General features: G+C 38.2%; 2 protein-coding genes and 1 long non-coding RNA gene across 5 annotated transcripts in view; all 3 read left to right on the top strand.

Moving 5' to 3' along the window:
- LOC129770788 (uncharacterized) overlaps positions 1–27,432 on the top strand; it is a 337,533-nt gene that overhangs the window by 174,852 nt on the left and 135,249 nt on the right. The gene's annotated exons all lie outside the window — the stretch shown is intronic.
- LOC129770790 (leucine-rich repeat and transmembrane domain-containing protein 2-like) lies at positions 6,060–8,294 on the top strand. The gene is made up of 3 exons (XM_055773876.1): positions 6,060–6,169; positions 6,226–7,127; positions 7,700–8,294. Exons 1-2 carry the CDS (start codon positions 6,144–6,146, stop codon positions 7,082–7,084), a joined length of 885 nt encoding a protein of 294 aa, XP_055629851.1. The 5' UTR covers positions 6,060–6,143; the 3' UTR covers positions 7,085–7,127; positions 7,700–8,294.
- Positions 23,995–25,844, top strand: LOC129770791 (uncharacterized). Its single transcript, XR_008742194.1, has 4 exons — positions 23,995–24,123; positions 24,185–24,295; positions 24,354–24,640; positions 24,700–25,844. It is a non-coding gene; the product is annotated as an uncharacterized LOC129770791 (long non-coding RNA).

The raw sequence follows: 27,432 nt of genomic DNA, 5'->3' as shown, positions 1-27,432 counted from the left end.
AACCTACGTCAAAGCGGACCTTCGTCAGCTGCCGGGCCTGTTGTTCTTCTCCGCAGAGGACAAATTCAGCGTTCCGGAGGAGATTCGCAAGAAGAAACTATCCAAGTTTGCCAAAAAGTACGTGGTGTGGCAAGCGATCTGCTCTTGCGGAAAGCGGAGCGCCCCCTTCGTGATGACCGGCACGGTAAACGGGCAGGTTTACCTTAAGGAGTGCCTACAGAAGCGCTTACTACCACTATTGAAGCAGCACGATGGCCCGACCATCTTCTGACCGGATCTCGCTTCGTGCCACTATTCAAAGGACATGTTGGAGTGGTACGAAGCCAACGGGGTCACCTTCGTGCCAAAGGAAATGAACCCGCCCAACGCGCCGGAGCTTCGCCCAATAGAGAAATATTGGGCGATTATGAAGCAGGCCCTCCGGAAGAACCCAAAAGTTGTCAAATCGGAGGCGGACTTCAAGAGAAAATGGATTTCTGTTAATAAAAACTACAACCTAACGTTGTACAGAACCTTATGGACGGGGTAAAGAGGAAGGTGCGAGAATACGGGCTTGGGCTCGAAGTATGAATAAAAAGAAAATGCCAAAATTTTTTTAATAGTTTTTATTTTACTGTCTAAAATTTTCAAAAGGATCGGTCTACTGGGCGAATTTCTACAGCGTTTTTTCCGTGATGCAATTTGATGTGACACACCCTTTAGCATATCGTTTAAGTACTTAAGTATTCAAAACATTCGAATTATGGCGGAGATTAGTCAGTGAACAAACAAGATGTTTTTTTTTATCGATGTCGGATTTTTGTCATTGCTCGATAAAAACATGATTCGGTTGTTATGATCGTTGTCTATCCAATTTGACAACCTATATACATGAATAACCACTGGATTTTTTATCTCTTGAAACAAGCACCACTTGGCATTCCTGCTTGAATTGTGTGAACAGTACCCTTTTGCTTACATCAAGATACCGAAACCCCGAAATTATTGCAACAAATTGAATCTGTACCAATCGTGATAACTCATTTTTATTTTCTGCAACAGCAACAGTTCCACCGATTGTGATCGGAACTGGTGGGATATTACATTTGCATTTGTGCAATTGAACAGCGTGAAATGCTATTCGAGCTACCATTACGAGCACACTCCTCCCGGCGTGTAGATTTAGTCGATTGTTTCTCTGTCCCGACTCCGTCCTCTCGTCCTCATAAATTCAGGCGGTTGAGTGATTAATGGCGGCACCCAGTCACGACGAACTGAGCAAAACCCTGCTGCCGCCAAACCCAAGATTTTATTTTACTTATTTGTTTTTGTTGCATTCTTCTTCTGCCGTCTCGCGTTGTTATCACAATCGAATCGAATTTTGCTTCTATGGTTAGTTCGTCGTCGTTGTCGTCATTCGTTTGGTTTTCTATTATTTCCAATGACTGCACCTCGAGAAACATACATCTCCCGACTGTGAATAGCAAATTGAGTTGCAACGGGGAATGCAAAACATATATTTGCTTGCCGTCTTCATCAGTTTGTTATTAACTGAGTTGGTAACAATTATGAACGTGAAAGAACCACAACAAAAGAACGATAAAAATAATGAAGTAATACTCGTGGTCGTCGTTTAATCGGTGATCCACGGGCAAATGAACGCGATGCATCATCATGGACACACAACACAGAGTGAGGAACATTGGATCGGCTCTTGAAATAAATTACATGAATCCTTTTTGCGATTATGTGAGGAATATGATCGGAGTATTTTGTCAATTCCAAAGAAATCGACAAATGGCAAAACATGAGTATTTTTTATTCGAATGAAGGTTTGTATTCCGTTTGGGTTGGAGGAAATATGAGTTTCAACAGCACCACAGCAATTGGGAATTTTTTGACTCAAGTGTAACTTTTCAATAGGGCGTATCGATTTTAGCAGGATGAATCATTGATAATTTATATCTCAAAACTATTAGTCGTACCGAAATAGTGTTTTAGGAAGATTTATAGTATATTGATGTCTAAACCTAAAAGACATAAACAACAAGAAAAAAAATTTAAAAATTAGCTTTAAGACTTAACCTACTACAAGGGTTAAAGGGGTAAACCTTTGACGTAGAACTACATCTTTCAGGAAGGGCAGAAAACAGGTTACGTTTTTATGAAATAAAGTTAACGTTAATAATTATTTTCGCTGTGAACTAATTCTCATGATTTGCATACCAATCGAATCGGTAATTCTCTAAGAATTGTTTGATATGCTATACATTCCAATTCACTAATCTCTAAACGGTTTAAATTCATGAAAACTAAAGGAATTTCCTTTTTCCCATACATTTGTACTGCCGATTTGTGTGCTAACCCTACCCGTATTTCGAATGCTCATAACTCGAACATTTCATAATGGATCGGAAAGATGTTTGTATCAATTGATAGGAAACATTTCTACGCGTCTATCACAATTAATAAAATGTTATTTTTCATGAGATGAACAATTGAATAACTGTAAAATGTCAAGCGTTATCTGAACGCCCTAACTGCCAAGTTTTGATTGGCCCGATTTAAGGTTTCCCCAACACAGACTTTAAAATCGATTTACCTGTGGAAATCCACTTCGCAATATACATGCAAGTCGGGGATATTTTTGTTCCCACCGAGCTGTGTTTCCCTAACACGAACTTCAATGTGCCTGGGGGAACCTGCTTTGCGAATACACGCAAGTCGGGGGTAATTTTTGGTGTTGTGTACATTTGTACTCGCTTGTCGCTGTGTAGACCGGAATATGCTTGAAATGAACCCACAATTGCGAGTGAGCGGATATCATTCATGCCTAATGCTGATTTCAAACACTTATACAGACACAGCTCGATATAAGAAGAGAGAGCCCTCTGTATCAAAGTGTGCTACGACACAAAAGATGCATACGGGAAATTGTTGTGCTAGTGCGGATATGGAAGAATATCCAGAATTTTAGAATATAGATATACACTGCATTTATTCAGATACAACATGAGGTAAATGATCTTGGTTTGTCCAATTTAGGGTGTTTTCACGTAACAATCAACGCAAATGGATTTTTCTGCATGAAAATCACATACAATCAATACGAGTTTGGGTTTGTTGAAAAGCCCCAAGTCTCTAGTTGCTAAAACTACCTACCATAAGGCGTTGAAATGATTCGATTTTTCATGTATTTTAACGATTTTCCTAAAATAGAAATTATGATCATGGTTTGTCCGAAAAATGATCATGGTTTGTCCGGTGGAAATCACCATTTTTGAATGAAAAAAAAAATCTGATTTTCAAGTAGATTTAACATTCATTATTGTTTGAGTTTACTGTCATCATATTGATCCATTCATAATTTAAGCTTTCTTCAGAATATTGCCTTTTCTTGAGTATTTTAAAAGTGTTCACATCAACACACTCAACATAGACAAACTTTATTTCTGCTATCCGCGAAGGACACAATAAACAAACTCCAGCGCGTCAAGCGGTTGCCATAGAAATCATGTGGACAAAACAACGTTATTGAATCGGACAACTCATGATCAGAATGGAGTTCATCTAAATGCGTTAATTACATGGTTTAGCTATGTAAATCTGATACAAATGGTGTGCAAGCATGATATTTACAATATTTGTAAGTGTTATAATCCAGAAAAGGTCTGAATATGTGCCAAATAATCATCTGGCGATTTATTGAAAGTTCAAATGGGGGGCGCATTGACACCAATAGAAGGTGGATTATATAATCCTTTAAAACATGTGAATCCGTAAAAATATACTATAAAACTACTGTAATTCATGAAAAAGACAATTTTATTTATATGCTTTGAAACATTCGAATACCTGATTATAAGGTAAATGATTTTGGTTTATTCAGTCGAAAATATGATCATGGTTTGTCCACTTTTTTGAATGCTCTAATTCAGCGCATCTGCGTCAATGCGCTGAATTAGAGCATTCAAAAAAGTGGACAAACCATGATCATATTTTCGACTGAATAAACCAAAATCATTTACCTTATATTTTATGGGAGTATGCTTTCAAATCCCCGTAGGAAAACCTTACTGTTGCATGTTGTGGAGTTCGATTTCACATCAAGCGGAATATAGGAGCAAAAGTGTTTGAAGTTTGTGATCAATATCTGAGTGGAAATGAGAAATTCTGGTGCGGTTTGGCAGCTACCTTCATTAAAACATACATCAAATGTATTTTTCAGTGTTTAATCCTCTCGTGTTATTTTTTTTTACTGAGATATATATGTAATCTGCCCTAAATACCGCAACGGGTCATTTGACCCGTGCAAACATTCATATGATATCAGAAAGATTTGTTTGTGTTTTGCTATTGCTTCTTATATTTAGTTGTATTTGTGAATTAATAGTGAATGATTAGAATTAATTGTATTGCTGACTATCCAAGCGAGCAAACAGTAACCATTCCAAGCTACAGTGCTATTTTGCGTTTCAAAAACTGTAATTAGATTATTTTGCTAATAATTGTCTTCCCAAAATGTCGAAATATACAGGAGAAAGATGGTATGTCACGTTTCTCAACGAAACTATATAAATCGAGTCATTGTTCAATTACTATTCATAAAGGGTCACTTGACCCGCTGTGGTAGGAATAGGTATACATGAAACATCTATAGGTTTAGTGTTAATTTGCAATATCTAAAATATATATTTTTGATTATAAAAATCAAATAAAATAGAAGTCGTGTAGAAAATTAAAAAAATGAGTACAAGATGGTAAAACTTTTGTATGTCAACAATAAATTTTAGCCACAAATTTGAATCCTGGTGTAATTTAAAACAAAAAACAACAACGATGTGTGCGTGTGATGCAAAAGTACACACCAATAAGAAGAATAACGCTTGTGATGTTTGGTTATTATAAGTAAAGGACGACTCAATCATCTTCAACTTCATCTTCTACAAAGTCAATCTATCCTTTCCGGGGTCACCAAAACTTTTCACTAAAAATCATTCGTAAAATTTCGATAATCCGAGATAAAATTGAAATATTATCCGAATTAATATAAAGCGAATTGATTTCCCTAATTTTTTGCCTGTAGAGAGCTTGTGTAAATGTAGAGGTGTGTTCAGGCTCATTTTTCGTTCCATCATTCACTTTTTGGCATCGAAGTGCAGCGTATTTCAAGCCGGATGCGGTATTTTCCAGCGGATAGAGCGATGTTCTTCGATGGAAAACAAAAAAATTAAAATTTGTTGTACTCAAAAGTTCAGAGTTAAATTTCTTCAATGTTTGATCTCGTCAACAATAATTTCGTAGTCATACGATAACAATGCGGTCGTATTTTGGATCCTTCTATTTTCTCTAAAATCTTTCCATTCTAGAAAGGTGATCAAAATTTCGAAACATGAAGAAAATTTAACCCTTAGCGAAGGAATTTCTAAAAAAAAAAACAAATGCCACCATACATGCGGCATTCCGTTATATTTCAGAAATTCTGTTAGGTTATTAATGTGTACAAATAAGTACATTACATACACGCATCTATTCTTTTATTTCAACTCCCATTATTTTTCTGAAATTTTTATTTCATTATCCTTTTGTATGGACATATCTGTTCATATACTACCTATTATTACTGAAAGTTTCCATAAAACCCAATTAAGCAATATTAATGTTAATCAATTATTAATATTATTGGACCTTTTCTCGCTCTGGATATAAAGCTCTTAATTTCTTAAAAATCCGTTGACCAGCTGGTCATCGTTCTAGAAAATGTTCAACCTTTAGTTCCTGTACAGGGTCCCAAAAAAAAATAGCAATTCCGGAAAATATTATTCAGTACCCCCCTCTGATGTCGTTACAGAGAAATTACAATTCGTAAAAATAAATTTCCCATTCCCCGAGAATGTGGGAAGTCTCCGGAAATATCTACTAGCACCACCGCCTTCACTGTGACCTAGTATAGCATTGCGGACCCTAGATTAACACCAATTAACATTTCCTTCGAATTTACTCAAAATAACAGTGGTGACACAATTTGCACTGAATCGCATGTCAAGATTCATTGTCTGAACCTATTAGATGCGCTCAACCGCAAGTCTTTTCGGTGAGAGAAGAAATGCATTCCAGTCATTGTGGTTGCAACTCTGTCAACGTTCGGACGCACTTTCTCTGAAATGCAGTTCTCGGTGTCTATTCTCTGGTTTGTTATTGTCATCAAGATTGTGATTTTCGTTGTGATTGCTTGATTTTTTGCAGGGTATTCGGAGCATTAACTGCTTCCACGTCTGCGCTGCAGCTCAACTGCAGTTCAAGCCGAACAAATGTCTGCGAGGTGAACAACATAATGATCACCGAATATACCGATGTCTCGGAATGGGTATTCCCGGATCATAATGACATCGCTTTCGGTAGCTATCCATTCCCGGATGATAAAACCATCATAACAAGTGTCACCAAGGAGTTGGCAGAGAAGCTGACAAACGCACAAACTGTGCAAATGCAGAATGTGTCTCTCATGTCATTTAGTCTTTGGGAACACCTGATAAGTTTGGATGCTTCGAATAACTACCTGTCGGAGTTGATTGTCGATCCTGATTCGATGTATAACCTGAAAACTCTAATTCTCAAGAACAATCGGTTTCAAACGATTGATTTCTTGAAAGGGCTCAGCAAACTACGCGATCTAGATCTGAGCAACAACTTTCTCGAGCAAATTGATATGTCCCTCTTGGATCCTGCGAAAGATCTTGTCGAGTTGAAGCTTTCGCACAACCGAATTCGTACGCTCACCACCACCTTGGGCGACATACTTCATCTACCCCGCCTGGTAACGCTCATGCTTGACTACAACCAGCTCACAATTCTGGACGCCAGCCGATGGCAGTTCAACGTCCTGCAGGAACTGTTCCTCTCGAGCAATCGTCTGTCCTACATCAGCATGTGCGAGGTGCAGAATTCTTTCCCCCGGCTACAAACACTCTACCTGGATGGCAATCACTGGGAGTGTTCGCATCTCAACAGCACCGTCATTCAGCTGCATCAGAGCGCCGTCAAGTTAGTGAACCTCAACGTGCATAACTGCAAGGAAGCTGTGGAAGGCATTTGCTGTACCTAATCCCGTGTACCGTCTCCCGCAGGCCACTTTAAGCGTCGAACAGGTATCAATTATTTGGACAACCAGAATTCCTTATAAGCGTGTTAAACAGGAAACAACGGAAACAACAAACCCCAACTAATTACTATTTGTCGAAGCGATATACTGTCCCAATAAAAAAGTTAATATATTAACTCGACCAACCTGACTGGCGATCGATAATTATCAACAGCTCCGGAGAATGCCGTTCATTTTCTCGAGTGCCATTTCTATCACCGCTGGTTAATCGCATTACTTAGTGTCACACACCGGAGCGCGACGGAATCGGTGGAATGTTGTTCGACGTTTTTATTGCTGTTGTATTCGCAGCAGAAACGAAACGGCATAGTGTTTTAAGATAGCGTTGTTGGTGGTATTTTGCTTGAGTGTCTGAATTGTACGAATAATTCTTTCCTAGCTGACCGTTTGAGGTTGTAATTCATTTGCAGGAACAGTCCAGGGGAATGCATTGCGATAAATTTCGATGCGAACTATTTCAATAACAAAATATTTATTTTGCTATCATAGTGATAAAGTTTATTAATCGTTGTGAAATTATTTTTTTTCTAATCTAAGATTATTTTCTTCTCTTTTCAGGTATGAAAATATAAGCCTCATAATATTCTCGAGTGTAACACATAAATGCATTAAAATAAATCTACACAAATTGATTTATAACACGAAGTAATGAATGTAATTATTTCTGAACAGTAATCGTTTAAATAATCAAGTGAGCGTAATTCTTTCATTTGAATTGGCCGTAGGTCTTATGTGTTTCCGAAAAAAGCTGAAAATTATGCATCCTTTCAAAAATTATTTAAATGTGATCACAAATCACCAAACATAGATTTTCTTTCTACATTGTAATGATCACAACCACCCATATCTTTACCTTAACTTTTGAAATAGCGATATTGAGTGCAATCAATGACAAAAAAAAGCCTCTTACTGACACATTACTACAGAAGAAAAAAATGAGCAAGCTGCAATATCGAAAACATTTTGTGATTGGTGAAATTGTACAACTTCGTGATAAATGAACACACGTAGAGGATAGATAAATCATATTAAAGCTACAATTTTCTCGTTTCAGAATATCTCGGTTACTTTTTTTCTCTTATGTGTCTGTGTAATGCACAAAAATATGAAGGAAGTAGACTGAAACAAAATTTTTGTAACCAAATAAATATGCTCCATTGAACTTTCCAATGAGTCCTTTTACTACAGAGATAATTCGACTTAATGGTTGCCCGACCGATGGCCCTGAACCGACCACCCCTTGAATCACGGGAATGGCACTATCTACCGAAGTTTCAGTTGTGTCAAATGAAAAGTGTCACTATGCTGATAATTTGGTTGTATTGTGACCTTTTTCCAGCTCCTTTCATTCTAGCATTTCGGCGCTTGTGTTTTGTGTTTTCAATGATTAAAAAAAAGAAAAGTTAGATTTTTGACCTGTACGGAAAATGAGCTAAATATTCTTGCATTAGGTGTACCGGTAAGTTTCTTCGGATTAGAACAGATGGCGTAACTTGATTATTATTCCAGTGAATCGAATTTCCAGACATTCGTTGGAAAGCTACTGTCATTGTGCGTCTTTTTCAGTATATGTCAAAAACTTGAAGCGTAAACAGCATAGATTTTTGGCACATCGAATATGTCGAATTTCGTACCAACAAGAGTGTTATTGTTACTTCAATATTTCAATATGAAGAAAAAAGCTGCGGAAAGTCATCGCATTTTGATGGAATTTTATGGTGACCATGCTTCAACTGAGCGAACGTGTCAGACGTGGTTTGCACGGTTTAAAAGTGGTAATTTTGACTTGGAAGACGAAGAACGTTCCGGACCGCCAAAAAAGTTTGAAAATGAAGAATTGGAGGCTTTACTCGATCAAGATCCGTCAAAAACACAACAAGAACTTGCAGATACACTTGTAGTAGCTTTCAACCATATCCGATCGTTTAAAAGCAATGGGAATGATCCGAAAGATAGGATATTGGGTGCCGTATGAATTGGCGCCACGAGACGTCGAACGCCGTTTGTTCTCATGCGAACAACTGCTCCAACGGCACAAAAGAAAGGGTTTTTTGCATCGAATCGTTACTGGCGATGAAAAGTGGGTTCATTACGACAATTCTAAACGTCGGGCAACGTATGGATAACCCGGCCATGCATCAACATCGACAGCCGCGCGGAATATTCACGGCCAGAAGGTTATGCTGTCTATTTGGTGGAACCAGCTGGGTGTGGTGTACTAGGAGCTGCTAAAACCGAATGAAACCATTACAGGAGCCCTCTACCGACGACAATTGATGCGTTTGAGACGCACACTGAAGGAAAAACGGGCACAATACAAGCAAAAATACGATGAAGTTATTTTGCAGCACGACAATGTTCGGCCGCATGTCGCGAAACCGGTGAAAACATCCTTGGAAACACTGAAATGGGAGATCCTTTTTCGATCGATGGTTGACCTGGTTTTTTTTCCCAAAATATATATATTTTTATCAAGGCTCATATGGCGTTAGACTCACGGGGCCGGGAGTTCAATACTTTGACAATTTTTCTTATTATCTATGTTAGTAATATGTAACCGATTACTCGCGGTTGGCTCGAGGTTAGTATTACAAGTGTTTTCGTAATTGAGATGTTGCAGTCTCCAATGCTCTGTACGTGTGCCCGACACGGGATACTTCCTATTGGGATGCAGCTGACCATTAATCAGCAACGCCCCCCTAGTCTGTACCTCATATCTAGCGTGGTGCGTCTTTCTCGACTCGAGGAATCCAGGATAGAATGGTCACTAGCCGGCGCAATCATCAGTTCGTGTAGAGTTGTCATGAGCGGTACAACCTTTGGCTCTTGTTGAATGATCAGTGAACTGCACAACCTTTGGCCCGTGTATCTGTAAAGAGTGTGTGTATGTATTGCCGCGACTAAGTAAAAGTTTATCGATCGGATAGGAGGGATATGAAACGGGGACACAACGAAGGAAACATTTACGTTAAACGTTGACATCGGCGTTTCTGAGGAACAGGTATAGATGAAGCAGAAGATCAGGATCACGGCTACCTAAGATATCCCGGACGGGGATATCCGATTGTCTGCCTTTTGCTCTCAATGCTCTAGAGAGCTGACAGCGAGCAGCATGGAACCGGATACACGACCAGACAATATACTCGATGTCGTGGTAGCCATCGCCACAATCACAAAGATTGTTTGCTGCGAGCCCAATGCGATAGAGATGCGCGTTTAGGTTGTAGTGATTGGACATAAGCCGAGATATCACGCGAATGAAATCACGACCGACATTCAATCCCTTAAACCACGCTTCCGTCGAAACCTTAGGGATAATCGTGTGTAACCAACAACCGAACTCATCTTCACTCCACATGCGCTGCCAACTAACGAGTGTGTCCTGACGAGGAATGTGAAAAAAATCGTTATAAGCAATTTGCCTTTCAAAAAGTGTGCCTTCTGAAGCGCCCACCTTAGCTAGCGAGTCCGCTTTCTCATTCCCCGGAATCGAGCAATGAGAGGGAACCCATGCTAAGGTAATCTTGAATAATTTTTCGACCAAAACACTCAATAGATGTCTTATTCTTGTTAGGAAATAAGATGAGCGTTTATCAACTTTCATTGAGCGGATTGCCTCTATTGAGCTGAGACTGTCTGAAAAAATAAAATAATGGTCGATGGGCAATGTTTCAATGATCCCTAAAGCGTAGTATATCGCACCCAGTTCAGCGACATACACGGAACAAGGATCTTTGAGTTTGAAAGAGGCACTGGAATTTTCATTGAAGATGCCGAAGCCAGTGGACCCGTTTATGCATGAACCGTAAAGAACATTTTATCAGATCTAACTTACCCATATTCTGCCGAAAATATCTCCGGAATTTAATCGGAGCGTAGATGATCTGGGATTCCATGGATCTTTTGTCGCATGGACAGATCAAAATTGACAGAGGAATTGCAAAAGTATGGGAAGCAAACCTGGTTGGAGATGCCCGGTGAAGGGTGCACTTCATGGGTAAGGTACTCATGGTATAAAGACATAAAACTTGACTGAGGAGTCAGTTGGAGTAGATTTTCGAAGTTATCACTTGAAAGATAATTCGCATCTAGTGTATGCACGATTTTCCCAGGTTCCTAAGTTCAGGAGACCGTGTTAAGGTGTTAAGGTTAACGTTTTCTAGTTCGCACAAAGGCAAGTGAATACAAAAGTACTCGTAATTTGCATTTGTTTGCAAAGCCGATTTCCCCAGACATCTTGGTTCTGAAGTCTGTGTTGGGGAAACACATTTTAGTCGGAACAAAAATACCCCCAACTTTCATGTGTTTGCAATGCCGATATCCCCAAGGCAGCTTGGTTTTGATGGCTGTATTAGGGAAACCGTAAATCGAACCAATCAAAACGAGGCAGTTAGGGCGTTTAGATAACGCTTAACATTTTACAGTTATTCTATTGTTTATCTAATGAGAAATAACATTTTATTAATTGCGATAGAAGCGTAGAAATATTCCCTATAAATTGATGCAAACATCTTTCCGATCCAGTAAGAAATGTTCGAGTTATAAGCAATCCGAATATTTCATTTTTTCCTGCATTTAGGTTTTCTTTTTACCCCCCATATACTCCGGTTAGACGTAGTCCCACGCCAAAGCCATGAATACAATAAAAAAACGACTACAATCAATGATTACGCAAAATAAAATCCATTTTTTTTCTGCATGTTCAAAATATTATAATAAAAGGCTAGGTTCAATTTGATACATCGATCATCAGAATCGGTCCAGTAGTTCAAAAGTTATGAATTTTTCAAAAAAAATAATTCTTGGAGAAAAGTGAAAAAAGTGAATTTTCGGACCACCCTAAAATGGACATGGTCACCTTAATAAAAAAAATGAAAAAATACGGGTCTAATGTTTTGCGATGAAGAACAAAATTAACACTTTTGACGAAAATCTGAGAACCACTATATCGGTTTGGCATAGAATGGCTGTATTATAACATTATCACGATAAACTTGATATTCTCCGGTTCCCTTATATCTGTATTCATGAATGAACATAAATATCACTAATAATAAAACCGCTAATTCAGTTAAGTCCTTTGTTCTTTTTATAGGAGTGATACAAAAGGTCCACGTCCAAAGCTTGGTTCATGGTTGACGAGTAACTCTGATTCCTCGCTTAACCTCGCTCGAAATACATCCCCTGGATCATTCTGTGCATTTTCGAACTAACGTTCCTTCCTCTCTTAGCAGTTGCAAAGCCGTGGCCAAGACAATTTTTAGCTATTGGAGGGTACATGCTTATTTAATTTAGTATCTGTTCAGTAACTGATGAAGACTTCAAGTTAAAAGTTCTGAATACTTTCTTGTTCTAGGCTAATGCTAATGTTAACGGTCAAATTTATACAGAAAAATGTATGTCCAGAGGTATTTAATTAGTTGGACAAAGTTCCTCTCAAGGGTTTCCATTCGCATTGCATGGAATGAGTCGGAGCATTGTCTGACAAATACAAAAAATCCTTTGCCGGCAAGAGTGTACTGTTGATGTACTCATTTCAATTTCTATTTTTATTTCTCGTAAGGATCGTGAAATGTGAAACTCGTATATTGTAGTGGGTAGATATCGCCCATAACTAACTGACCCATTGGACGAGAGACCTGCAAAAATGCAAGTACTAAAGGCCCAGCGCCATTCGTTTCAAATCCATTCATTCGGTCAAAAAACACGTTTCTACGTATCTTTTTTTATGGAAGGTCGAGTAGAAATATACGAAATGCGTAGAAGAATAGAGCTCCGGATCGAATCCACGAAAGGAAAAAAAAATCGTGAACAAATATAATCATGGGATTTGAAATATTTTTCTAACATTTCTAGATGAACTTCGTTCTAGCGTGATTATATTCTTTTATGTAAGTACTTGGTTATGATTGTTTTGCCAAATAATACGGCTTGGTTATATGGCAAGCTCTAGAATACGCGTATACCAGTACATGCTTCATTTGAGAAATGAATTTGAGAAATGAACCCAATGCTCCCATCACGACACGTCTGACGCTAACCACAGGCATAAGAGCCACGACCCCACTGTTATTAAATTGGCAACCTGTTACGATGGAAAGCGTGTGAAATGTTTGAAGGAATTCTCTCACACCGAAGTATTCTTGTTCCCATGTACGACCGTAAACAGATCATTCCATCAACATATACAACTCCAGCTCCAGTACAACGTTACAGTACAATAAACAATTAGTACCGCTGCAAACGCGCTACTAACAAATCTGCCACTAATCCCCACTTGGTGTGTGGTTTTGGTGTCGGTAGTGATAGCAGCAAATTGATAAATCACCTCGCCCAGACGTATAATCGATGCGTTTAAGGCAGCACCCCGCTCGGCTGGAAGCGAAGCAGCTCCCCGGGACACAATTAGTCTGTCAAGGTGTGTAATTTGGCTTCATTACGCGAACCCCGTAGTCTACCATAGTAGTTGCTACACCTCCCGGGTAGTTTTTTAGTAGTGGAGTGGATAGTACATTCACAAGGATCGTAAACCAAAAAAAACAACTCTAGTTTCAGTCCGGTCGATCATAGAGCGGCTTAATCATGCGCGCGCGTTATAATCACGCACTCTCGCGTACTACATATGTTGTACACTTGTTGCCAAGATAGGCCTAATTGATGTCAATTAGTAAATACTAAACCGTTTAACCTAGGTTACACGACGATGCAGCGATATAAAAGTTACACTTTCGCTAGCCAGTGGTTGGCCACGGTGTGTGCACAATTCGTACGGCATGACGGCATGCCCTGCATAAGAAACAGCCACATAAGTCACGCCACCGCCATGCTGCTACTTCCAGATGAGCAGTACCAACTTCCTTATTCAGTTATGAAGTGCAGTTCTGACGAACTGGTCAACGCCCATTGGATTGTTTTCTCACAACGGCTCGTAGCGCTGGCCGCCGGAAGTGGTTCTTTTAATTCTCCACACGCAGACTTCTGCGTCCATAAGCGCATAAATGCAATTATTCGCCACAATTACCCAGTGTCGGCTTAATGGTAATATTTCATCGTTAAGCTCCCGTTCAGCGTTCACGTCGGATGACAGTTAATAATAAACTTGTTCACCATGACGATGGCGACTGGTAGCTTCATTTGAACGGGATTAGCACGAGTTTTGATTGCTCTCTTATGGGGAACTGGAGTCTGGACCAAATTTCCTTTGCAGCGGACGTTAATTGTGCTTCGGTAAATGGGCTGTCTGCCTTTAGGTCTACATTGAGACGGGGGGTACCCGTGTCAGGGATTAGCACTAAGATTCAATCTTTAGATTTAACACATCTCCATCCTTTCAGTATAGTTCTAAGCGAAACATTGCTTGCTTGTAAACAATTCTCCGATATGTTGCTTCACACTGTCGTCATTGTTTGTATAGAATTGATTTTATTCTAATTAAAATAAACCCTGGCACCGTGCGCCGATTGACGGTGGATGATTAAACAAGGGGCTGCGAGCGCCTTGCCACATCGATTCGAATTGCAATCAGCCACCAGTTCTCTTTAGATGCAAAAATACACACCCCAAGCTATTTTTATTCAAATTGAAATTGATTAGAACTGCATGGAGGGGCAATATTTTTTTTGCGTTTGTTGGTTCACAATATACGCTAAATTACCTATCGAGTAGGTCTGGTCGCTATCGATGCGCAGTTTAGTGATCGTTCAGAGCCCGCAGACTGCGCCCGATGTAATAACGTTTCGATTCATTAATGCAATAATTTTAATAACCCATGTTTAGCGGGAACTTTTTTTTTTCTTACTCAAACTTAGATTGCTGAGGCATTGCTATCACTTATGTTCCTCTGCTGCTATGTCTTCATTGATGGGTTTAATCGAGGGATAACGATGTTTAGCACCATTTCACTGAACGAGAATTTCTACTACTTTCGATTGAACAAAGACCGGCAAATCAATCAGTGATAATCGGAGTACAACTTTCAAAGCCATGGTATCGATTTCAATCCACCGATAAACAATGAACAGTTGTGTGTGTCAAGTCGCTCGATTTCATGTTTGAGTTCCCTTATTTGCATATAGTATATACAATACATACCAATAAATATTTGTTTTCGAACTCGCACATCAATTTGTTCATCGAAAACTGTAAAGAAGAGTGAAAAATATTTCAAAACTGAATCGAATGTCGTAAAAATAACGTTCTTTCCGCACGATTATTTAATATTTATCCCTTTGCCGTTTGGCGTGATTATTTTATAAGGTGTTTGTAGTGATCACAATGACCCACATTAGTAGTGAGAGGAGATGTATGTTTCTGTTAGTTAGTGTTAGAAAATTTGTAGTCAAATCATCCATCCAAAATATTGTTCGTTAAATGTAGTTTAGGTTTATTCGACTCCAAGGTGTTGCGACCATATTTTGATTTGTTCAGCTCTATTTGGACCGCGCTACCAAAAAAAGTGATTTTTGTCTGACTGCATTATTTTTTTAACAAATTTCAAAACAACATTTTCCAAAGATCGTCCTGTGTTGTACAAAAGCTACTTTGCACTCGGAGAAACGTTTTAAAACGTTGAAACAACAACATGAATGAAACAACTCTGTAGTGACAATCGATTTTATGCATCATATAGGGAAAATGGGGGTGAGGCGGACATATCAAGATGAACTTCAATTGTATATTTGGAAACTCATCTTTCCCATAATTTGAATGCAGTTTCTTAAAATTCAATATACTATTTTTCGAAATAATCGGCCAAATGTTTAAGAAAACATGTTTGTTTTTAAATGTTTTTACTGAATTAAAAATGACCAAAAAGTAGAACATTTTTTTCGATGCGGATAATATGGACAAATAGTGGGGGTATATGGACAGGTTTGTAATGGTTCCCGGAATAAATCGCCACAGAAAACGACTGCAACAGAAACCACCGCTTATAAAATGTGTAGTAGGCTATAAATATTGTGGCGCGGTATTGTATTTCAAAACAAGAATTAACCGGGCAAACGTATCGCCCCAGGCAAACGTAACGCCCCGGGCAGACGTATACCGTCCGACGCTCGCTAGAGCTCGGTCGGACATTGCTAAAGGATCGTATCCTATGTTTCAAACTAACCGGGCAATCAGTGGATCCCAGGTTTGCGTGCGAGACACCGCCGCTTCCGACGGCGGGTCGGCGGTGGACTCGGATTGCGTCATCTTGGCGGCATGGGCCGCCTCGATTCCTTATCCTCGCCAAATGGGGACTTCGTCCCCATTACATTGTCCTCAGAATAAATTTCGAAAAACGAGAACAAGAGAATAAATTTATAATAGAAATGTGAGGCACATGATGTTTTTCCCGCGCCAAATATTTCTAGCCTACTACACTTTTTCTAAGCGGTTGTTTCTGTTGCAGTTGTTTACTGTGGCGATTTATTCCGGTCACCGTTTGTAATATACGAAGCGTAGAAGTTCATCGCTCGTGAGAGGAATAATTTTATTCAACCAAGGTGTAAACTCATCACGAATGTCCGTTAAACGATGAAAAAGTCGAATTAATTCACCTAGAAGTGATATTATGCGTTTCAGCGTATACATGGACAGACCTCCAACTGTTTTGCTTTTGGTTCCAGTCAGCTTCTAGACAGTTCACCTTTGGCGATTAGATTTCCGTTTATAGACGCAAGACATTCCTTAGGAATAGAATAAACAGACTTTTCGCAGACCATCTCACTCACACTAGCAACTATCCGTTTCACCCACCAGTACAATTGTTTCAATAATTTCAATTTTCCACTCACAAATGAATTTACCTTTCCGTAGATACACTCAAAATTGATTTTTAGCTCATGTTTTGCCATCCCTATTTATTACATTAAATGAGCGTAAAAATGACATAAAATGTCATGGCTCTCAAATACTGGTAAGCATTTGTATAATATATGTGGTACGGCAATATAAGATTAATACGAGCGAGCGAAACAAGAGACACGTTTCAAATAAGCACACATTACTTTACCACATATGTACACGGCCCAAACCGAGATGGATATAGATCTCCTTTATGCTGGAATGTGTTTTCTAAGAGTAAGATTAGAAAACACTTCCCAACTTCAATTTGTAATGATATGTATATATTATCACACTTCTGCATAACAGCATCATTAGCTATGTGGATAGCGTGGTCGTGTGAAACAGTCTTGTATTCCAGCCGGTCTTGGTTCGATTGACGTCGTTTGGACTTTATTTTGGGTGCAATCCCAAAAAAGATGCAAAAAGAAAAAAGAAAGAGATGTCTGCTTCCATATATACAAACATTTTAAAGCGTACAGATGACATTATTTGCTCATTTGATGCCACATGGCATGAGAAGACATGGTTTCTGCCGAAAATGAAATACTTTCTAGCAACGCTAGTTTGGGTGTACCTAATATCGCTTCGCTGTTAACATACAAACCAAAATATAACCATGAGCAAATTGAATTTTGAAATCAAACCACTCAAAATGCTTCGCATCGAACCCGCAAAAATCACATCCACACGCGGAATCGTGTTTGATTTTCGATTTTTGTTTACCTTTTCCACTTTTGTTCAGTATTCGTAATAAGTGTCCTAAATATTATAGCATAGAATGTAGAAGGTATTCTCATTAACATAAATTTGAAATTCAATATAACTATACAAATCAACTACCTGTTCATCTTATCCCCACTGTTCGTCTTACCCGAACCTCCCCTATACTTCACGGCAGACATATTTATTTCTGTTTCTAATATATTTCAATAACTTTACTGGAAATAGTCAAATTGCTTTTTTAATTACGCATCAATGTCAGTTAACACGGTACCAAGAGAATTGACTCAAACGGCAAAACGTGAAATTTAATTGTTTTTGCGATCGACCTATAACGAAGTAAATGAAAAAGAAGTTTTATACATACATTTATTTTTTTGATTTAATCTTCAATCGTACCAATAACGCCATATAACTCCCATTAATGATATTTCTTATACTTGTAGTAATTGAGGAATATACTACTCTATTGGGATGTACTTTTCTTATGAAAAACTAGCTGACCCGACGAACTTTGTCCCGCCCAAAATAGATTTTTTGATTTGAATACTTTCAAACATCCACGTTTTCTTACTAAGTGAACGTTAGTGAGTACAATCACTGAACTCTTCATTAATTGATTACCCTTTGACCCTTTACAATTTCGTTTAACTATAAATTGTCTAGTACTTCTACAAAAATTCGTCCTTATAATATAAAATTATTTTCAGACACAATTCTCGTTCAAGATTCTTCAAGCATTTGGAAATAACATGTTTCTCCGTTGCATGGAATACATGTTTGATACAGAGAATATTACAAAATAAAGACAGCTCAAATCGGACCATTCCTTCCTCGGGTTTAGGGCATACCAACACATTTGGCCTTCCATTTTTGTTTATATAGATAGAAGATATAGGAATGCGTTATTCCGTCTGAAAATCCTTTTCCACTTTCGAACAAAAATCAATTTCGTTAGCGCCAACATTAAATGGCTTAACAACGCTTAGCTAATTGTAGAACATGTGGGAATTCAATTTTCCGAATTTTCCGATTTTTCTCCCCGCTATATTGATCTACGGGAAGAGACGAATACAACGAAATATAGATGACTCAAATTGAACCATTCCTTCCTCGGGTTTTGCGCTTACCGACACATTTGGCCTTCCATTTTTATTTATAGAAGATAAAAGATATGGTAACGCGTTATTTCTACTGAAAATCCATTTCCGCTTACGAACAAAGATCAATTTCGATAGTACAAACATCGAATGGACTAACAACGCTTATTATGATGTAATTTACGAACATGTGGGAATTCAATTTTCCGAATTTTTCGACATTCTTTCAGAGTTTTCTGAAAATTTTCCGGGTTTTCTCTCCACTATATTGATCTACGGAAAGAGACGAATACAACAAAATAAAGAAGGCTAAAATCGGACCATCCCTTCTTTGGATTTTCCGCTTACCAACAGATTTTGCCTTACATTTTTATTTATATAGATAAATGCTTTACGAATATATAAAATGTCGATTTCCTTTAAACATTCTCCATTGTTTAACATTAAGATTTTTAAGAAAATAATGTTTTACTTATCAATCATTCAGTAATCGATAATTCTTTTCATTTTCATTGATCATTGAATACATATTAGTATTATATATCCTTCACCTCTAATTAAAACTTTGTTTTTTAGTTTAGTATTAAATTTATATCTTAAAAATTGTTAATACATTCAACGTTGGTAGACCGCAATATGACATTTGAACAATTAGTCGCCCGTAATGCCCAAAAGTTTGCCCCTGATTTATACCATTTATACTAATCAATTTACTTATTCAGTAATTGTATCAGCCGTTTTGGTCAATGTTTTAAGAATACTAGAGTCTCCACTTCTGAAGCGTTGAACCCGTTCCCGACATGTTGTTTCAGTAATAGCGTTCTCATTACCGGTATCAATAATCAATAAAGGCGCTCCAGCCGCAGATATCTTCGGATTAAACACGAAAAGCAAAACTTCCCGCAAATGACGCTTTGTTGATTCGAATGTTTCTTTTTGTTTTTCAAATACAGTCGTCCAACCTCAACGTTTGTGAGCTTTTTTGACTAAAAATCTATTGAAAAACGGTGGGTTTCCATTTGCTCTTCTAATATTATGTTGGTTTTCACATTCCAATCTATTCTGTTTCCAATGTCAAAACCACAGCTTTGAAAAAAAAGCCGCGAGTCTAATAATAACAACCATAACTCTCGAACAGGCCGCTAGCCTGAAATGATTAGGGCTGGGCTTTCAAATAAGCCCCGAATCCACAATAGAAAAGAGTCTTAAATGATCCACGACTCTTAATAAGCCAATAAGTCTAAAATAGAGGATGTCCCACATTAAATTGCATCACGGGAAAAACGCTGTTGAAAATTAGCCATTGGGTTTTTTTCTTGAAAATTTAGTTAGAAGTTGTTTAGAGTGTATTGTTTACACTGTATTTTTCATTACTGTATTTTTTTTTGAAAATTGGGATAAATGGCGGAATGTGGCCAAAACGGTTGAATCTGTCCAAGTCTTTCGTTCAGAGAGCCAGGAGCCTGGAGGGACTGCATGCATCCCGTGCAGAAGGCATTCATATTCATTTTATCAGTAAATAAAAATAAATGACTTTAAAAATATTCCTTCTATTTAATTTAATTTTTCTTTTTTTACAAAGTGTAATTGTAAAGAAATTGACCCGAATTACGGATTTCAAACTGTATTCTTATTCACAGAAAATAATATTTGAATTTTTTTAAACTAAGCTATTGTCAACCTGATAGGGCCAGGGATCATAAGATCTACTTTGTAGAAGATACAATGTTACTAGGAAGCATTCCTGAAGAGTTATATTTTTTTCTGCATTTTGATTTTATTCTGACAACTGTGCTCCCTAGCAGTGATATTATGAACTAATCTTTGGTCGCCCTGTTTTGGACAGGTATTTTCGAAAAAAGTATTCCTGAGAAATTATCAATTTTGCCTCGATTTGATAACGCAACGAAATAAGCCGCGGGTCTGAAAATTAAAAACAAGAGTCAAATGAACCGCGCCGCTTGAATGAACAAATGAACCAGGGCTCTCAAATTTGCCGCGAGTTTAAAATTTAGGTGAATGAGTTTCAAATATGTTGCGACCCTCAAATAACGGCTTCCAAATAACCCGGAAAATTAAGTGAACGATCGGAAAAAGTCAAATAAGAAAGACGGTAATCGGGTTGTGTGATGGCGACAACCATAGCGGAAAAAAATACCTTCAGTTTTCAACCGAAGAACATAGCTCTCATCGCAGTGAAATACCTTCTTCACATCCGCTATAAATATTCTGCACTTTGACGCCACTTTAACCCGTAAAAAATGCTCGAAGTTGCGAAAATTAAATGATCGATCGGTAAAAGTCACCAATAAGCCCGACATTATTTATATGGTACTTTCGTTTTTGCATTTCACGATGAATAGCGACGATTGTTTCCGTAGTGGTATTGATCACACAAATTGTATTTCGTTTCTACTGTAGAGAGAAATGAGTGGTTTATAACTATGCTATAACCGCAAGGTTGATGTAAGACTACCATTGGCTTAGTAAGCATTTATTTCTGGGAACAGAAGTGTCCCCGGCTAGCATGTATTTTTTCAATGCCGATTTCCTCAGGCACCTTGGTTTTGAAGTCTGGGTTGTGGAAACCGTGTTCCGCTGTTACTCTGGCTACTCTAGCGCGTTTAGATAATCCTCGACATTTCACAACTATTCAATTGCTCATCTCAAGAAAAATAATATTTTATTAATTGTGATAGATGCTGTTACGCCACAATAATTAAGGAACGTAAAATTATCTTTTCAACGTTTTTTTTTCTCTAGTGTTTAAGTTAATTATTTTGTTGTATCCTGTCTGGTTCTGTACTTTGTCTTTAAAATAAATTTTGCGTTGCCATAATACATGTAATAAAAACTAACCCACACCTCGGAGGATGAAACCACTGGGCTGCATCGAACCACATCGAAGTGACAGCGAGAGTTTCGGTAAAACAATAGATGATCGAGGAAGAAGAAACAGGGAGAGAGAGAAAGAGAGAGAGAGAGAGAAAAAAAAGGAAGGCGATGGAGCGTACGAGGAGGACTTGGACTTTGACTGCGAGGCTAAGCGGAAGTCAGAAAACGTTGAAGGGAAAAAAGAGTTTTTCTGGAGAAGTATAGCGGAAAGTATAGTAAAAGTTGAAAAGATATACGAAATTGTAAAAGTGAAGAAAGTTGGAGAAATAGAAAGCTGAAAGTAAGTGGTGAAAGTAGAAAGCGGGAAAGATCGAGTGTGGTGATAGAAAAGGTGCGCCAACACAATATCCTGATCCCTGGACAATCGTGGAGGTATCCCCAGCGAACTCCTGAAGCAGAACATCATTAGACGATACCACGAATCCACGCAAATTAAAAAGAAAGGTACGTGAGGTACGTCGAAAACTCTCTCTCAGATCAACGAGGTGACTAAAGGGCCCCAACGAGTGACATCCGGTGCCGCATCGATACTAACGTTTATTGAATAAAAAAAATTAACTCCCTCTACGAGTTGTCTCTCCTCCTTTCTCAGAACCAGTCCACATTGGAAAAGGTGATTCTAGGTTTTCGTTTCGAGAGAATACGGGTTGAAGAGTCCTCCCGAGGTCGGTGGCCGACCCTGAGAGATTATATTAAAAAAGAGGTGAGCTAAGCTGGGCAGGTTTCGCGGTGTAAGCCGCGAGAAACTTTCAATGCGTAGAAATATGTCCTATCAATTGATGCAAGTATCTTTGCGATCTATTAAGAAATGCATAAGCATCTTTTTTTCCTACATTTTCAATAATTAGATTCTACCCTCATATATTCCTGTTAGACGTATTCTGACGTCAAAAAAAAGTTAGTCATCAAATAGTCATAACTCAGAAACTCAAAACTCAACAATACTCAATTACATACATTATATTTGCTGGGGTGTTAGAATTGTTTCCGTTACGAAACATTCAACATATAGTTGTTTCCATTGTTTCAAAAGTGGGTATTTTCACGTCAATATTCCGTGAAGTTAATTTGACGGTGAAAAATGAAACGAACACGGACCGTCGTAAAGCAGATAGCCACGAAACTGCCCGGATAACTTTTGATTTATGTTGACAGGGAAACTGCAGGAAGAAGCAAAAACTCATTTCCAATCGAATACGAAGGCAGATGGCTTCATAGTCTCCTGACTATCCTCAGTTGAATATGACTCATCTGAGCCTTGCTCTCTCGTTCTCTGTTTTGTTTCTCTACATATTTGGTGCAACGAACAAGTCTATCACTCTTTCCTTCACAGATGTGATTCTATTCGCTTCTACATCCATGGAATACACCTTTCAGCAAGTGATTTTGATAATTTTATGGTTCTTTCTTGGTCTTGATTGAAAAATCGTTACATTGCATAAATTTGGATACGATGAGAAAGCTTGTCGCTTGTGCAATATAAGCTTTAGCTGAATATGACGTCAGACGGGTAAATAATCAGATCATAACAACCAACAATAACACATTTAATTTAAAATTCAATATCAATTGTCAAAGTAAACATATTGTTCGAGACTCATGTTTGATATAAAATACTAATGACTATCAGAAATTAAAAAAATGGTCCTAACGAATATACTCGAAAAAAATTTAAATCAAACGAATTTTGTAATTGTTCACAAACCAATCCAATTTGTTGTTCCTCAGTGTCGCAACATAATCCCCGAGGTATTCTGAACCCAATCGCACTCGAACGGTAATCCCACCCTAAGCCGACATTGTGGTTCGCTCCCGTTCTCACCGATGGCAGAGCTTATCGAGTCGAATTAATATGCAATTATTTAATTAATTCCCTCGGTGCTCCCTTTTCAGACGGGTTTGGATGAATGGGTCTGGGCTTTCAATGGTCCAATGCTGCTGCGCCATGCCGATTAAGTGTCTTGGGTTTTTTTTTGTTTTCCTTTTTCCTTCTGTGAATGGTCGTCTGCACGAATCATGTTGCTAGCGAGGACTCAAGGTTCAAGAATGTCTACCCGGCAAGCGCTCTGGGAATGCAGAAAGCACTGGTAATTGATTTATTTGCAAAAGTCTGCATGGATTGCTTTTGTTTTTACCTTTCTGGTAGCGGAAAGCCGCGACGCGACACTTCTCGCGAACGAGCAGCAGTAGCAGGCGGGTACACGGGGTAATCATATCGGTCGCATGGTGCAGATATTGATTGCTTATTTGTTCTTAAGTTATTGCCTTGCACTGATACATGCCTCCGTGCAAGGTGCTATACTATAGGTGGACCGCAATGTCAAAATTGCTGTTCGGCCATTGCTCGTGAAAAAACAAATTTGTTTACAAAACATATCATATCTTTTGGTGACAAATGCATTCGTCGGCAAAATAGCTGCTCGCGCTTTACTGTAGGTAGGTAATTTTCTGGATTTTTTCGTATAACAATTTCTCATAATTGCTTCTACTTTTTCAGATATCTACAATCAGCGGTCGAATTAAAAACAGTGCAGAAGGATGTTTTGAATATATTTTACCTTCTAGCCGCGCAATCAATGCTTTTCTTTCCAAGCAAGCAGCGTTTTTCGTATGTGGTTTTATTGAGAATTTAAAAGAGATTGTTATTTTTTTTGTTTTATCACCAGGGCAAAAGCATGAAATAGAATCGTACGTGGTAGAATTTATCGGCACAATCTGATCAAGGACGGAGGCATCATCAAACGGAAACTACGCGAAAAACTTTTCGAAGAGATAAAACTGCGCCGCAACACTCGTGTCAAAATGGACGAGTTGGGCTGGGTGCTGATGAACCACGATTTGATAACACGTAATGAGCCAATTCATGCCAATGGTAATCGACCAAATCATTTTGAATTGAACATGGAGCGGTTGCGAAACCTACTGGAGCAGCATGAACAGAACAATCACGCTGGTAGGTCGGTTTGATATATTTATTCCGCTAAAGAATGATTATATTTGTTGATTTTTCAGAGTTGACTTCCAAAAAGCAAAACGAATTCCTGCGTATGCTGGATGCAATTTTAAAAACGACAAAGTTTTGAAGGAAATTAAAGAGATGGTAGCGGCGAATCGACTTCTATCGGAAATTCGTTATGTGACTACGGTGGAACGTATGCTGAAACACAATTTGGACCCCTCTTTGCGCTGCTGCTTTGTATGCCGAGAGTATTTCCGCACTGCCGATGAGTATATCAGTCATTTCGAAAAATTGCACGGTGAGAAATTTCTTATTGTTGCGGCGGTGGATCGATTTCAGACTAGTCAAAAGTTCAACGTTCTACATCACTACAATGCCCTTAATCCGGTGACAATATTCACGATTTGCAACGTATACCACATAGCCCTAATAAAATAAAAACAAGAAAAGACGGGTCTAATATTTTATAATAAAGAACAAATCTACCACTTTCCACGAAAATCGGAGAACCACTATATCGGTTCGACATGGAAATAATACTGATACATATAAGACAGAAAAAAAGGTTTAACTTTCGAATTCAACATCCTATATTTCCTCGTACCATTAAGTTCATGGCGCATTTGATGTCGGTCATCGTAGCTGCTGCTATGGAAATGACGTGAGCATATACCTTGATTTTTCTGAGGCTTCCAATCCTTCGATTGGCCACAGAAAAGTATCCATTTATGAAGTCTATCTCCATCTCGGGGGAAAGTGTGGTAAACAATGTCCGGGTTGTTTTTCGTTATGCGGACCTTGTTTCCGCATCCTTTTACTGCACAATAATACGGCATCTGAAGAAAATAAGATATTCACAATATAATTTTGGCATGATAGAGAACCGCGAGATGAACGATTATCTGTGGAGGAGTTGGACAACAGATTTCTTAGACTTATAGCACTTTAATCACACTCACAAGCTCTTCAAATCCTCACTGTCCCCCAAAACTATTGAATAATATGTAATATAAATACCTTATTGCAGCTCTAGTACACTATTTTTCACGAATATATATTTGCTTATTTCTTTCTTCAGTTGTTTTCCTCAGCGAGTTGATATGAAACCATAACGACACAACCAAACAAAAAGTAAACAATGCAGAAAGCTACGTCTCGCAACTCGTCTCACGTATTGTCATGAAAGTGTCAAGAACGAAACACCTATAGTTTAGCATCTTGCCTCCGTGGAAGTGTACTGGCATTTGTGAATGATGGCGGGCTGAAATCTATTATTAGCTCATTTCACGTATATTTATTGTGATTTTTTACCACCTTTAACAATTGTTCATTCAAAGTTTAGCAGTCACAATAAAGAAGCAATACAAACCAATTAAGATAATGAAGAAATTTGGTGATTTTTCCCACGGTATTACGAATCGCGAAGGAATAAGTCGACGAGAACATTTTTTGCGAAAGGCGAAATGAATTTGGTAAATTAATCGTCGAAAAATGCAAAACTCGGTCACATTCCGTCTCTGCGGGATTTGCTTTCGCTTTTCGGTGGATTTTATTCACGGTGATTCAAGATTTTATCTGCGAAATAAGCCAGCCAAAAAAGAAAAAAGAAAGATGAACCGAGAAATGGAATTGAGTGATTATTTTTGACAATTTTGAAAATCCGTTTGCAACAATGAATTAAGCTCTCCTTCAATGGTTTCATCACGACGTCCGTTAATTAATGATGGAAGAAATCAACGATCAATGGTAAACTATTGGAGGTGTCTTGAGATGGTACCATTTGAGAGGATTATCATGTTTAATAGATGAGATATGCCAAATAGTGGCGGAGCCACTGCCACATTAAACTAGTAATAAATTCATTCGAGTCTTACGTTATTGCTGCAGGAAACCAATTTTGGGTGATAGTATTTATCATGCTTGAAGCTTCTCATACGGTTGCATTTCATATGGAAACATACTGTAGACTAGCATATAACATAAACGATTAAATTTATGGTGATGCAATCGTGCGGCGAAAGTTAGTTTTAGATTTGTGAAGGTTGCAACCCATTCATCGGAAAAAGAGTAGGATTTCGCAGCGTATAATAAACTAGATAATAGATTGTGACATTTCGTGAAAGGGGTTCCCTCGTTAGAAAATATTGAATAACATCTTTGAGTAACCGCATTTGATTATGCTGTCGGGCATTAAGAAGTTTCGTATTCTTTCGGGCCCCCTCAAAACAAACTGTAAAAATCGCATTTAATAAATCAATCGTGATTGAGAACGAGCTGACATCGATATTTACATCTTTGTTTTGGGCGCAATTCGGAACTCAAAAATGGACGTATTAGAAAAATTCATTATGTACATGTCAAGAGAGAATATTTTTAAGCGATGTGGATAGATATATTTTTTTCTTTGTCTCACATTGTCAGCTCTGAGTTAATTTTGATAGATGAAACACTTTTTTGAAATACAATTCGGAAATGTGTTACCTGGAAGAACCATTCACTGCAAGTCTCAAGTGAAGATGGGCGAAACAGTTTACTTCGGTGTAACGGTTGGTCACTCACTCGTGTCAATTGTTTTTCTAACCATGTTTGTTTCAATACTTAGTATACTGTTGAAATACTCAAGTGGAAATCATTTACACAGAGCAAACATCAAAACCAACAATGTTTCATTAATTTGCAAGCTGATTTGCACATGAAGAGTCTTACTGGAATGAATCTTTCATCATTCTGGCATCTTGAACAGCCCCTAAGGACCGACGGCTCAACGTCTCTCAACGTGTTAAAAT

This window comes from Toxorhynchites rutilus, chromosome 2 (genome assembly GCF_029784135.1).
Source record: "Toxorhynchites rutilus septentrionalis strain SRP chromosome 2, ASM2978413v1, whole genome shotgun sequence".
Taxonomy (NCBI): Eukaryota; Metazoa; Arthropoda; class Insecta; order Diptera; family Culicidae; genus Toxorhynchites; species Toxorhynchites rutilus.
This window is presented reverse-complemented; position numbering and strand designations above follow the sequence as displayed.

What these genes read in the sequence shown, in the direction of transcription:
- LOC129770790 (XM_055773876.1), top strand. Translation starts at nt 6,144, where the DNA reads ATGCAGTTCTCGGTGTCTATTCTCTG. An exon ending in TTCTCGGTGTCTATTCTCTG is followed by an intron (nt 6,170 to 6,225) that starts GTTTGTTATTGT and finishes GATTTTTTGCAG; the next exon opens with GGTATTCGGAGCATTAACTG.